Source organism: Bicyclus anynana, chromosome 1 (genome assembly GCF_947172395.1).
Source record: "Bicyclus anynana chromosome 1, ilBicAnyn1.1, whole genome shotgun sequence".
NCBI lineage: Eukaryota > Metazoa > Arthropoda > Insecta > Lepidoptera > Nymphalidae > Bicyclus > Bicyclus anynana.
The window spans coordinates 873,968-886,950 of NC_069083.1; the positions used below are offsets into that span (position 1 = coordinate 873,968).

The 12,983-nt window shown below is 36.1% G+C and overlaps 1 protein-coding gene across 1 annotated transcript; it reads right to left on the reverse strand.

Moving 5' to 3' along the window:
* Positions 1 to 53: 53 nt before the first annotated feature.
* Positions 54 to 7,608, reverse strand: LOC112055568 (ubiquitin-like modifier-activating enzyme 5). The gene is made up of 9 exons (XM_024095748.2): positions 7,391 to 7,608; positions 6,501 to 6,636; positions 5,736 to 5,932; positions 5,116 to 5,302; positions 4,581 to 4,692; positions 4,403 to 4,500; positions 3,594 to 3,720; positions 2,889 to 2,959; positions 54 to 2,333 (listed from the first exon to the last, which is right to left on the reverse strand). The coding sequence occupies exons 1-9, from the start codon at positions 7,525 to 7,527 to the stop codon at positions 2,220 to 2,222; spliced, it is 1,179 nt and encodes a 392-aa protein (XP_023951516.2). The 5' UTR covers positions 7,528 to 7,608; the 3' UTR covers positions 54 to 2,219.
* Between the last annotated feature and the right edge of the window lie 5,375 nt (positions 7,609 to 12,983).

The window sequence follows — 12,983 nt, forward strand, 5'->3', positions numbered from 1 at the left end:
CTTTTCAGATTGACAGTTCTTAATCCTTTTTTACCTACCAGCTCATCACATTTACACATTTGACTTGTGTTCAATAAGTAGTTGACTCATGTCAAATTTAATATAAACAATATAAACGTCAAAAAAGCTGTCGTAAATTTTGTGACGTCACAATGTTACTAAACGTCAAACTAATATTTTACCAAACGCTTCGTTTCGTAAAGAAATAGTTAACGTGACGTCATAAAACTGTTGAAATATACACTATCATGGCTGACAGCGTTTTGGCTCGTATTGTCAAATAATATTGAAAAATTAAAATTTTCATATGCCAAAAAATATGATATTTTTTTCAATCTAGTAGAACTATAATGATCAATTATTTAAGGCCATTTTATAAAAGTGCCAACTTGCCTATCGTATTTTGTCTACCGAATTAATGCAATATCGCTTAATACATTCTCTAAGAAATGAGTAAATGTGTTAATTTGCCGGTAATAATAATTACAAGTTAAATACAGAGTTGCAGAAATGGTCTTTCAAATACGAGTATGTAAAATATATGTTTTTTTTTATTCGAAAAACTACAATTGATTAATTTGAACGCACAACATGCTCGCCTACTAGCAAATGCAAGCGATGAGTTGACTAAGTACATTTACACGAGCAGCAACTGCTACCGACGACGACGTCTCGGTGCCGTTGACTGCAGTCGGTGACTGCCGTTGACTGCAGACGACTACAGCTAGTTGCCAGCTGCCGTTGGCAACGTGCTGCTCGTGTAAATGAACCTAAGTGTTATAGCACTCCGTATCTAGCGAACAATATTTTAAATATAAGATTTACATTATTTCTTTATGTAGGTAATAAAACACCATCCCATTTGATTCAGTAAAAGTCCGTTTTAACAACTATCATGAACAAGTTTTACACCAAGCTACAAGCTCGACACCAATTTTAACGTCTGGACAATGTGGACGTGTCAACAAGTTTTTAGAAAAAAAAAGCATTGACACGTTTTTCTTTGGAAGTCGGTTAAAAGATGGCAAAACTAACTAACATATTATAATCAACTTTGTGAACAATGAACATCTTAAAGATAAGTTTATTATAAAATATCTACTGAATCAATGCAAACGGCGCTGATCAAGTATGATGGCCGATTCTGTAACACTGGGTCAGCGAAAACGAGCCATTACAACAAAAGGTATAATTTAATTTTGAGATTAAAAACCATATAACCACGATTTTATAAACACAATAATTATGATTATTTAAATGTTCAAAGCTCATAAGCTTCTCACGACACTAACACCGCTTTTGTATAATCATATTTCATATTTTGAAGCGCATTTCCCTAAAAAAACAATTACAATAGGTACTTGTACATTTATCATAACCTAATTTTTCGCTGCTGAAAATTATGCGTCTATATTGCATCACTTTGCGGAATAACATGATATGGAAATAACGATACTTTTTAATTAAAACAATTCACAAAAATAAATATACCTGCCTGAACGTATAGATCCTCCTCCTTTTTTGAAGACGGTTAATAAATGCTAATTAGGGTTACGAAATAATTAAACAGGTCAAGTTTAGAAATAGTTTATAACGTTGCTCTAGGGCATATTCTGAAATTGGTAGATATTCAATTTAAAATTTGAGATACGACAAGAGAGCTGTTTTAGTGCTCGTGACGCACAATAAGTTGTTTTTTGTTTATTTAAAAGTGCGTCTCAAAAATAATTAATTTGTTTTTGTGTGAGATTACGTTATTCTCGATTTTACTTCTATTACTTTTCAATTTCAAACTATGTGTTTGTTAATAAACTTAAAACCTACTGGACGGGTCGTTTTTACTGCAGTGGCAAATCCTAAACCTAAAGCATGGCGCTACAGCGACGCTTTGAATTTTGATTTTACGAATTCACGGTACCTAGTTATGAAGTGGTTAAAGCCTACCTGCAGCAAAATCTCACTCAAATTTTGGGTAATAATTAAAAAAATAATTCAAGTAAAAATCAAATGTTACCAACAAAATAAAATAACAACTTTGTATAAACAACGAATAGGACAAAGATACATATAGGTTCATGCGTATTGAACCGTTTATCTATTTCTTTTAATTTATGGAAAACGCTCGCGTTACGGTTGGCAACCCTAGCAGCAACAGTGCGTGTGTGACGCTGACGGTGACGCGTTTACACGCACAGCACGCACGTGGCGCTGGCGCGCGTTCACATGGACTTCATCTGCTGCATGAGCTCCTCCAGCGACAGCTCGGAGGCGGCCACGGCGCCGCCCGTGCTGGACTCCGGCGTGCTGCTGTCGGCCGGCACGCTGTATGCCACCTGCAGCACCGGATTAAGGTAACTTGATGTCTAAGCCAGGGTTTCTCAAAGTGGGGTACGCGAACCCATAGGGGTTCGCCATTTGACGGCAGGGGGTTTGCGACAAGATTTACGTAATGGTGGCTTGATAACTGATACGGAGTCAGAATTAAAATTGTCCAAAATTACTCCTACCATTGAATCCATTTGCGACAAAAAACAAGGACACCCATCACATTTATTATTACAAAGACAGATAAAAACTTTATTCATATCTCTGACCTGTAGCGTTAACAGATGATTGCAAAATCAAAAAATATTTTCAATCTAGTAGAACAATAATGAACAATTTAAACCCTTTTAAAAAAGTGTCAACTAGCGTATTGTCAAAGTCGCGGGCGTCTGCTAGTGTGTAATCTGTATAGTATAAGCTATACTCGTAATATGTAATTATAATTTTTGCATACTGTAATCAGTTGAATGTATAGATAACTCAATAATTTTAAGATCAAAACATGTACCACATTCTAGCAAATAAATTATTTGATTGATTGATTGATTGATATGGTCACATACCTGAACACCGTCCACAAGTTTCAGATTCGGAGTTTCTTCCTCGGGAGAGTTTTCGTCCAGTAAACTGATACCTGTTGGAACATACATTTTGATTCTGTACAAAGTTCAAAGCATTATTAAGCTTCTAATATTTAACCAAAACTTTCTGAATTTCCCTAATAACTATGGAAGCTATTTTAAACATTTTAAAAACAATATTTTTTAATATTACGTGAAATATAAGATTCTACACGTACAAAGTGACTTGTAAATCGTTGAAACACCGGCATACACGCACGTAAAAATGTCCCGTTCCACTATTTACTAATGTTAAGGACTCCCATTTAAACTTTTACTTTTGGGTTGGTTTCCTGTCTATATTATTAATAATAAATTGTATTTGTGTGGTAGAGGGATAATTGGGTATTCAGTACCATAACATCTCGCACGCTGGAATGACGACCCTGCAGCGTACTAAAAAGCGCAGTGCTGGTCGACCCTTACCAGGTGGACGACATCAAGCGAGTAGCAGAGATTCGCTGGATGCAGGTGGCTCAGTATCGTGATGTTTGGAAGTCCCTACAAAAGGCCTATGTCCTGCAGTGGACGTCCATCGGCTGATATGATGATGATGAAGATCTAGCGGAACTATCAGAGTTCAAGTGAAATGTCATGGATTATATGAACTACTGTCGTACCCACTACTTGTGCTACAACAATACTGACCCCACTCGTTGTCGGCGTGCACGGGGCCCGCGTCCTCCGTCACCTCGGTGGCGAGCTCCACGACGGGCCGAGCGCTGAACTCCGCCTGTCGCCGGCGGCAGTACGAGTCGTCGCACTGCGGGTTGGGCTGCAACACACGTTACATATAAATACACAAAGATAGACGTACTACAAGCAATCCATTTAATTGAATCTTCGCTCTGGTAATAAAAACGACTGAAGAATGCTTCTTTTCCGATTCCCTTTGTCGTGAAACGCCCGCATCTAAAAACCGCGTGGCGAGGACTCAGTGATATGGTTGGCCTGAGTAAGCATCCGTTATTACAATCAATAAGCGAATAATAAGCCGCTCATTGCTACGTATTGGCAAATGGAGTAAAAATTTGTTAGCTGCCTATTAATACCTATTAGTTCTGAGAGGTTTCTCTAAAGTGTAGAGTCTACACCATCGACCAACATGGAGGAATACAAACGCTCGTGTGGAAAACATAAGCGCCTTGATTTGTAACAATGAAGCGCTGTGTCAGGTTTATGGAGAAACATCAAAAGAAGTTCAGCAATGTTTAGGATAGATACTGTAAAATGTACGATTCTGTGGCCAACCACACTGGTCAGTATGCAAACTTTAACGTTACTTTTTAAATGTCAATTTTTAGGCGGCAGAGATCGAAGTGATTTTTTACGGACACGAACTTTGTTACACCAGAAAGAAACATAACACAGAGTAATAGGGAAAGAAAGCCCAATTATCCAAGAGAAATAGAGCAAAAAAGAAAGTTCAATTGGAGAATCAGATCATAATTTCTTACCTTCAATGTCATAGTGGGGAAGAAATCTGTTAAGGCACTGTATCCCAGGTAGTTGCTGACATTTCCGAAATTTAACAAATGCTTCAATGTGTTTTGAACTGAAACAAGTGTTACCATTATAATAACAATATAACCATTAAGCTAAACATTAAATAAAGGAATAATAGATCATGGATACCTAGAAACCCAGCCACAATTCCCATGGTAGTGGGCAAGCTGGCAGCACAAACTCCTTCCCTCTTCAGCGTTTTCTCGTCAATGTTAGACGCTACAACCAGTGGCGGCGCGCACTGCAACACAATTAGATTGCAAAACAACTTAATTAACTTCAAAAACAAACTACAAAGTAAATTAACACTAAAATGAATAAAGTAACATTATTAGATAGATAACTTTGCGTATAAAGTCGCGCGAAGCGTTTCTTGCGGGCACTCTAACAAAACCTCAACTACTTACAATATCTATCTCTCTAGAACTCTTTAGTACTACTAAAAGTGTCACATCACTGAAGTTTGTAGGACCATGACCAAGAATTTAGGATTACTTAATAACATAAAAATAAACTTTATTAATTATATTAATTATTATTAAAGGTTCTCTTTATTACTTATATATAATATTATATTCCAGGCTTCAAAAATCCCACTGATTTAATTTTAATGGTAGATCTTTTGGACTACTATTGCATCCACTCCTAGAATAATAAAACTTACTGCAAAACAAGCTGTCTCTCCAGGTATTATAAATTGTATGTGTCCAGACACAGCATTCTCGCTGACTCCAGACTCAAACCAGCGCTGGTTCAGCTCATTGCAAGCTGTGTTGATGGCCATCCGAGCTTCAAAGTTATCCACACAGCTTAGCACTAACTCTACCGGCCCACCAGTCAAGCTGCCTGTGCTGCAACAATATTTTAATACAATCATACTATCAAAGTAATTTATTTTCTATTTTCTTTTATATTGTTACTCGGCAATCTGTCATTCGACATTGGGCCATTTGTCTGTTGGTTAAAGATTATGTGTCATCAGAAAGAGTAAGAGTGAAGTCACACGGTGAGGTGTGCGGCCGTGGCAGAAAGTGTGCCTGCGTCGCGGCGCCCAAGTGTCTGGCAATATCTTGGATATTTTTAATCGGGACGCCACAGCGACACAGCTCTGGCGCCGCGCCGCGCGTGTTAGCTGAATGGTAATAATTAAAATGTTTGCTAGCTAGTTTATAGTTATCTTCTTCACAAATACTTAAAATCCAACTGAATGTCTCACGACAGATTGCAGGAATAATAAGAATATAGAATAATAATAATCATCTACAATACATTACATTAACTAACCTTATAGTATCACAAAATTTCTGAAAGTTATCCACAGTGGTGATGTTATAGTTGTAAGCATCTATAGCTACATCTGGGTTGATGGCCTGCAAGGTAGCGGCAGCTGCGTCCACCTTACTGAGCCCGGCCTGGTGCGGTTGAAAGAACAGTCTGTTCATGTTTGCTAGTTCCACCTTGTCGTAGTCAAATAAGATTAACTGAAACAAAACAGTATTTAAATTTATCATTATTGTGAAGTTTGACTAGTTTCTATAATATGTACAAGTTAATTAACTTAGATACACCATTTTAACTCCAGCAGATTAGAACTGATATGGATGACATTTCACTCAAGAGATAGATTAAGTAGCATACTGTTTTTTTAAATGTGTAAAACATTTTTTTTTAACATACTTCATAATTATAATGTAAATATCTAATAAAACAAATATTGGATTTACCATCTGTAATTTTTTTGTAAATGTCATTCCTAAATTAATTCAGATTTAGATTTATAATTCCTAATTTTGTTTTTATTTACTTTGGCCCTGGCATAATTCTACTATAAAGTTATCACTCTACCCAGAGGGAAGTCCCCAACATTGGGAATTTTGTAACTTTGAATTATTTTAACTGTGAAACTCAGTTGAGGTATGTTGGTGTCTATGGTTCTTCTACAAATCTCCTTAAATCTGATTTTAGCAGCAAAAACATAGTTTGGTCTTTGTTCGTAATAATGCTAGCTGTTTGTTTGTAATGGATATTTCAAAAAACATTTATAATTACCTTCCCAATGCCGCACCTGGTCAGCATCTCGGCGGTGACACTGCCCACCCCGCCCACTCCCACCACAGCTACTGATAGTTCTCTGATTTTCTCATAATTATCCACTATGCCCATTCTCTTTAATGCCATCAGACGACTAAAAATAAGATAAAGTTTATACTTAATATAATGAGAGACTTAACTCAAAACTGATATATGTTTTAATGAAGAAACACACCTTTGTTGTTATATTCATAATTTTTAATAAACAAATTCAATTAAAATTATTTTTTTGTTTATTTAGTAGTGATAGTTGCAGTAAAGTTATTGAAAGAGAAAAGAAAGCTCGGCTGACCTAGCTGCTGGTCAGTCCAAGTCTCTAACAGTTTTCCTTCTAGGCCTAGTTTGGACTACTATTTTATTTTAGTTGAGTATGAATGATTTTTGGGCAGTAAATCAAAAAATTTTTCGTACTCGATTAAATACTAAAGTAGCCCAAACTAGGCATTACAGTTATAACAGCCATAAGAAAAGTTGAGGACCAAACTGTATGAAGAGGTATTATGACCAACTCAACGAAGGGACTTAAATGCGGGCACGACCATCAGAAACGGAGAGTGTGAAGATGTACTACAATACTTCTACTTAATCAAACTGTCCATTTAAATAACAAAACATCATAAAAATAACTGTTTAACAATATGTTTACATATCCTTTTACGGGGGCATACCCACAGTGCCAGGGAAATCCGCTCTATGGGTATGCCAGGACTTTTCGCGATAAACATAGAAGAAAATCTATTTTGGTATAACATATATTAACTGGCCAATAAAATAACCACTGCCTAGCGTTCTACGCCTTCGACATATTAAAAATTTAAATAGCATATGTTGTGATACTGATAAAATACCTGTAGGGGTTGGAATCCACTACTTCAGAAGACATTACGTCTATTTTCTGACGCACTGGGCCGACATTTCCCTGTGCGGCGGCTAGTTTAGCTTCTAATTCGCTTACTTTCTTCTCTAGTTCCGCAACTTTATCCATTTTTATTAGAATTATTAAACAAAATATTTGAAAAAGTCGACCACGATACACTCTGAACCCGAAATTGTAAACGTCAAAGTCTAATGTCATTGTCAGCTGCTGTGCACGTCAGTAAAATGTCAATGTAATTTTTGACAGTGTATTGAACGCGTTCATTTTATTGTATAGTTTGTTACTTGTATTATGCATTCTGTGGTTTAGTTTAGCTACAAACGTAAATTATTATTAATACCTTTAGAATAAAATGAAGTGATTTGTTTGCTGTTTCCCTTTTCAACAGGTTAAACTTAAAATAGTACATTTAGTTCGTTTAAATATAAACAATTAAACACCTACCATACGGAACTGTCTATGTTTTATAATAATACTGTAATTTAGGGTAGTTCAACGAATAGCGACGTCGTTCGCCATAAACTAGGTCTTAGGTGATAGCATTCGAGTCATTTCTAAATGTGTATTTCATTTCGTAAAATCAGAGTTAGTCTAGAGGTACGGTAGGGGTAGGGTAGGGGTAGGGTAGGGGTGGGGAAGGGTAGTGTAGGGTAGGGTAGTGGTAGGAGTAGGGTAGTGTTGTGTAGGGATAGGGAAGAAGTGCACATAAGTCAAAGCGAAGCTTGACCGAGTACACTAGTTATTCTAATAATATTAGATTACATATTCGAACAAACATCTGGATCACATGCAAAACAAAAACTTTCTTTCAAAACAAAAATCAATTCACAATCCGTCCATTAGTTGTTTAGAAGCTACAATGGTACAGACGGACATATAAATAGACAGACAGACGCTTAAAAAATATAAAACCCTTTTTAATTGAGGAGATAATAAAAATATATCTTATAGGACCAATAGGATATTATCATTTAGATCAAAATGGTTTCATATCTACTTACTTGCAGAACTTGTATGCTAATTGCTAATCTTTGTTTAGGCACAATAAAACCAGTTCTAAGCCAGAGGTGCGTTAGGTTATCATTTACGACACTAACCTAGAACAACATTAAATAAGTAAATTAAAAGTAATATCTACTGTTACAGAAAACTTGAAAATGAACGTCCATCTACGAAAGAAAATCAACTGTCCTTAAAAACCCCTTAAAATGTCCTTGAAAATTTGCCCAATTTTCCGTCACTGAAAATGCATAAACACTAATAGATAGGCACATTAGATAAATAAGTAATATTTAAACATACTTATGTGTGTACCTAAAATATAGTATTATACACATACAATAATACAAACAAAAAAATATCCGCCCAGGATTCGAATTTCTAATAACCGCTTTAATAGGTAAGTCTTCACGCCACTTTTAAACGCGTAATTAATTCAGCTAAGCAGGATTTTTCATTTATGAGGCTTCCAAAAAGGATATTTGAAACCCATACATAATTGTATCGAGCTATCTTGCAGCTCAATCAAGTAGAGCCGAGATACCGAAGTAGCACTTCAGTTGCCCGAAACGCGCTCCGCATGCCGGCTGGGGACGACGATTATACTACTCTATGGGTCGACTACCGAGCCAATAAAACTTTCCTGTGTTGACCTGTGCCTAAAATAAAAGTAAAAAAGTGTGTTTTTTTTAATTAAATATAAATAACACTGCAAAGTTGTGACGAGACGAAAAAAAAATTAAAAATACTTGCAACACATTTGAATTTGGAATTTGGTAAGTATTTTTTTAATATTTGAATTTTCGGATTTGGAAGTATTCGGAATTAACTACCTATTGAAAAGGCAGTGTGAAAATTATTTCGTTTATAATAATTATAATTATAATTAATGTTAAGGATAAATGATTAAATGATTTAAACGAAATTTGAATTAAAACGAGAATTTGTCTTTGAAAATTTAATGCGTAAGGTCACGAAAACTCGAAAACCGCAAAGCAGGGTATAAAGCTAGTAGGTAGTACGTAGCTAGTAGGTATACGTAGTATAAAGTTAGTAGGTATCCACTAAGAACGGTTTTTGCGATAGGGCCGGATTAAAGAGATCTAAGGGCGGACGAACGAACGACCAATTAAGAACACCGCAATCGGCCCAGACGGGAATCGAACCCAGAACCTCCGTCTTGTAAATTCAGTTAAAATTCGGAACCCGCAGTTAGGTGGTATTAGACCCTCCTCCTCAACCTTAGACCAAAGCCTCAAAGTGCTCTTGGAGGCACAGGGTGTAACACCATGACACCTTATCATCAATTTTTAATTTTTCTTGAAAGAAGCATGTGACTTCTTCTTTGACAAAGTATTTTTCCTTCCGCTAAACTAATAAAAAATTACGAAACTTTACCTAATTAGATTTATGGCCAGGACTCGAACCTAGAACCTCTTGAGCCTGAGCCGCATAGACTAATCACAACAATATGGCAGGGAGTAATGTGTTATTTCATTTATTCAATTAGATTACCTACATTGCCATTATATGTGGCTGGTAGGAGGTTTCGGCCTTAGCCGACCCTACCGGCAAAGACGTACCACCAAGCGATTTAGCGTTCCGGTACAATGTCGTGTAGAAACCGAAAGGGGTGTGGATTTTCATCCTCCTCCAAACAAGTTATCCAGCTTCCATCTTAGATTGCATCATCACTTACCATCAGGTGAGTGTAGTCAAGGGCGTACGTTATAAATACGTAGGTATGTCATATTAAAAAAAAAAAAACTAGGAAACATGCTAACAAAACCGGAAATCAAAATTTTTGATCTTAGATCTTTTAAATTCTGCTAATGTATTTTTTGTATTCGAACCACATATAAATCATAATATTTTAATACTAAACGTTGACTTAACGGTTATGTAAAGCTATTTGATACGTTTTATTTATTTATTTATTCATTAGTGAACAACAGCTCTTTAATTATAATTATAATATCATCAGTATCATCATCAATAATTATAAAAATAAAAATTATTTAATAGATATATAAATATTATAGCACAGAAGATATATCTTCTTACTATATAAAAATAAGTCGGGTTTTCCTTCCTGACGCTATAACTCCAGAACGCACGAACCGATTTCCACGGTTTTGCATTCGTTGGAAAGGTCTTGGGCTCCGTGAGGTTTATGGGAAAGAAAATTCAGGAAAAATTTCAACGTAGGGTAGGGGTAGGGTAGAGGTAGTTGATAGTTTACATCGAGTTTCACGCGGACGAAGTCGCGGGCGTCCGCTAGTCAGATATATAAAAAGCAGAGGCACAGTTGCTGGCGGACCGTACGTTTCGTCCCGGTTGGTAGCGGTCTGCGATTGAGGGAATGCCATGAAGTATAATGTAGTAGTATTATGAATGATCATAATATTATTAATCTTTCCACACTACCCCATGAGGCCATGATAGTAGTATCTAGGTACATAGCACTCGTGTGAAGCCGGGGCGAATCGCTTGTGATTATACAGAGTGTCCCGTAAATACAAAATCCCGTAAAACACACATACACTTGGTACGACTAAATTGCACTGAAGCAGTGATTTTTGTATTTTGTAGAAAAATCAATATTTTAAAAACTATAGAATTTCGGCTAACCCAATATATTTGATTATTTTAGTAGGCTTTGATGTCAGCTATATCTATGAAGAGATTTCGTACTATTTATTTTTACGGCATTCGGGACACCCTGTATATCACATTTTAGTCAAGGAAGCGCACGGATGTCGCTCGAGACACAAACCGGTGTCGCGGTATGTTATGCATCCATTAGTTAATATGCAATATGCCTATTTAACTGTATATTAATCTATAAATTAAACTAATTAGACAATATGAATAATTATTTTTCGTTATTTTCTGCGAAAACTTGAAAAATGCGTGCAGCAGACATCTATGAGATGAGTTTAGAGCTTTGTTGTGATTTTTTTAAGTTCCATAGTATCATGAAAAGATATTGACACTAAAATGCTCAATAATCTATTGTAAAACTGTATAGCGTATCCACTCAACACCGAAATCTATACTAATATTATAAAGTTGAAGGGTTTGTTTGTTTGGTAGAACGCGCTAATCTCAGGCTTAGTTTACAAGCATTTTTGAAACGTCAAGTTATGTCATGATTTAATGGTGGTAATTAAAGTCGAAAACTCAATATTAAAGTTACGAGGGTTCCAAGAAAATGCGCCTCGGTCTGAGAAGAGTCAACTCAGCCAAGTTTATCAAGTCCAGCACCTTTCAGTTAATGCATAAACAGCGCGATAGATATTGTCAGAGGATCGGATATAGGTTAAGTGAGCATTAATTGGTTCAAGGAACTGATACTGAGGAATGAGGTCTATCCGCCGCGTCCAATTACAAGAAACCTTACGATCTCGTTACACCCTGTATAGTGTATGCTTTAGGAAATTTCCTACTTTTAACGTCGCCGTAAGTTTGACCAAACACATTTTGTTAGAATTACTATCAAAATCATCATCATCAGACGATAAAAAAAATAATATAAAATGTATTTTTCTTTAATTCCATTAAATTCTCGTACGAATTACTATACTCCTCAGAAACAGCTTGATCGATTTTGATGAGTATTATATGTATTAATATATTTGATTATGTACAGGTAAACATATTTACAAGATTTTCTGAAAAACCACTGATCTGATTTGAATGAGTTTCCGCTATTTAAATGCTATTTCATTTTGGTTGATACACCTACAGGTTGAAGGCAGTTAGTTAATTGAATAAATATATTTGTAAAAAAAAACCATACATACAGCCTAACGTAGAACCTCCTCCTTTTTGGAAGTCGGTTAAAAATTTCTAAACGATACATCGCACTGAATAAGAAAATCATTTCATAGTTTCACGTCTAATTAATTGAATTAAAAAGATTGTCAGTAGTCAGTAGGTAAATCGAAGTCTCAAATGAGTGCATAAAAATTTGCCGTAACCTGTATCTCACTGGACTGGACAGACGAGTCCAAAGTTGTTTTTGAGTTGCTTCCTCGCCAATTGTTACCAACTTCTGTATTCGTTATTAGATGCATTGATTAGTTACCTATGTATAATATTACCTCCTTATTAATTATTTTGTGAGCTGTGATAGCCCAGTGGATATGACCTCTGACTCCGATTTTGTAAGGTGTGGGTTCGAATCCGGTCCGGGGCATGCACCTTCAACTTTTCAGTTGTGTGCATTTTAAAAAATTAAATATCACGTGTTTTAAACGGTGAAGGAAAACATCGTGAGGAAACCTGCATACCAAAGAACTTCCTAAATTCTCTGCGTGTGTGAAGTCTGCCAATCCGCATTGCGCCAGCGTGGTGGACTATTGGTCTAATCCCTCTCATTCTGAGAGGATACTCGAGCTCAGCAGTGAGCCGAATATGGCTTGATAACGACATTAATTATTTTTAACTAACTTCAAAAAGGCCGAGGTTCTCAATATGTCGGATTCTTTTATTTTATGCTATCTTTGTAACTGTGCTTTTTTTGTGCCCAGGGCGCCATGCAGAGGCCCACGACGAGCTCG

Bases quoted from the DNA above. Each gene is read 5' to 3' on its own strand.
- LOC112055568 (XM_024095748.2), bottom strand. From the start codon at position 7,527: ATGGATAAAGTTGCGGAACTAGAGAAGAAAGTAAGCGAATTAGAAGCT. The intron at 5,303-5,735 runs GTTAGTTAATGT...ATATTGTTGCAG, and splicing joins AAATTTTGTGATACTATAAG to CACAGGCAGCTTGACTGGTG. The intron at 2,960-3,593 runs GTCAGTATTGTT...ATGTTCCAACAG, and splicing joins GCACGCCGACAACGAGTGGG to GTATCAGTTTACTGGACGAA.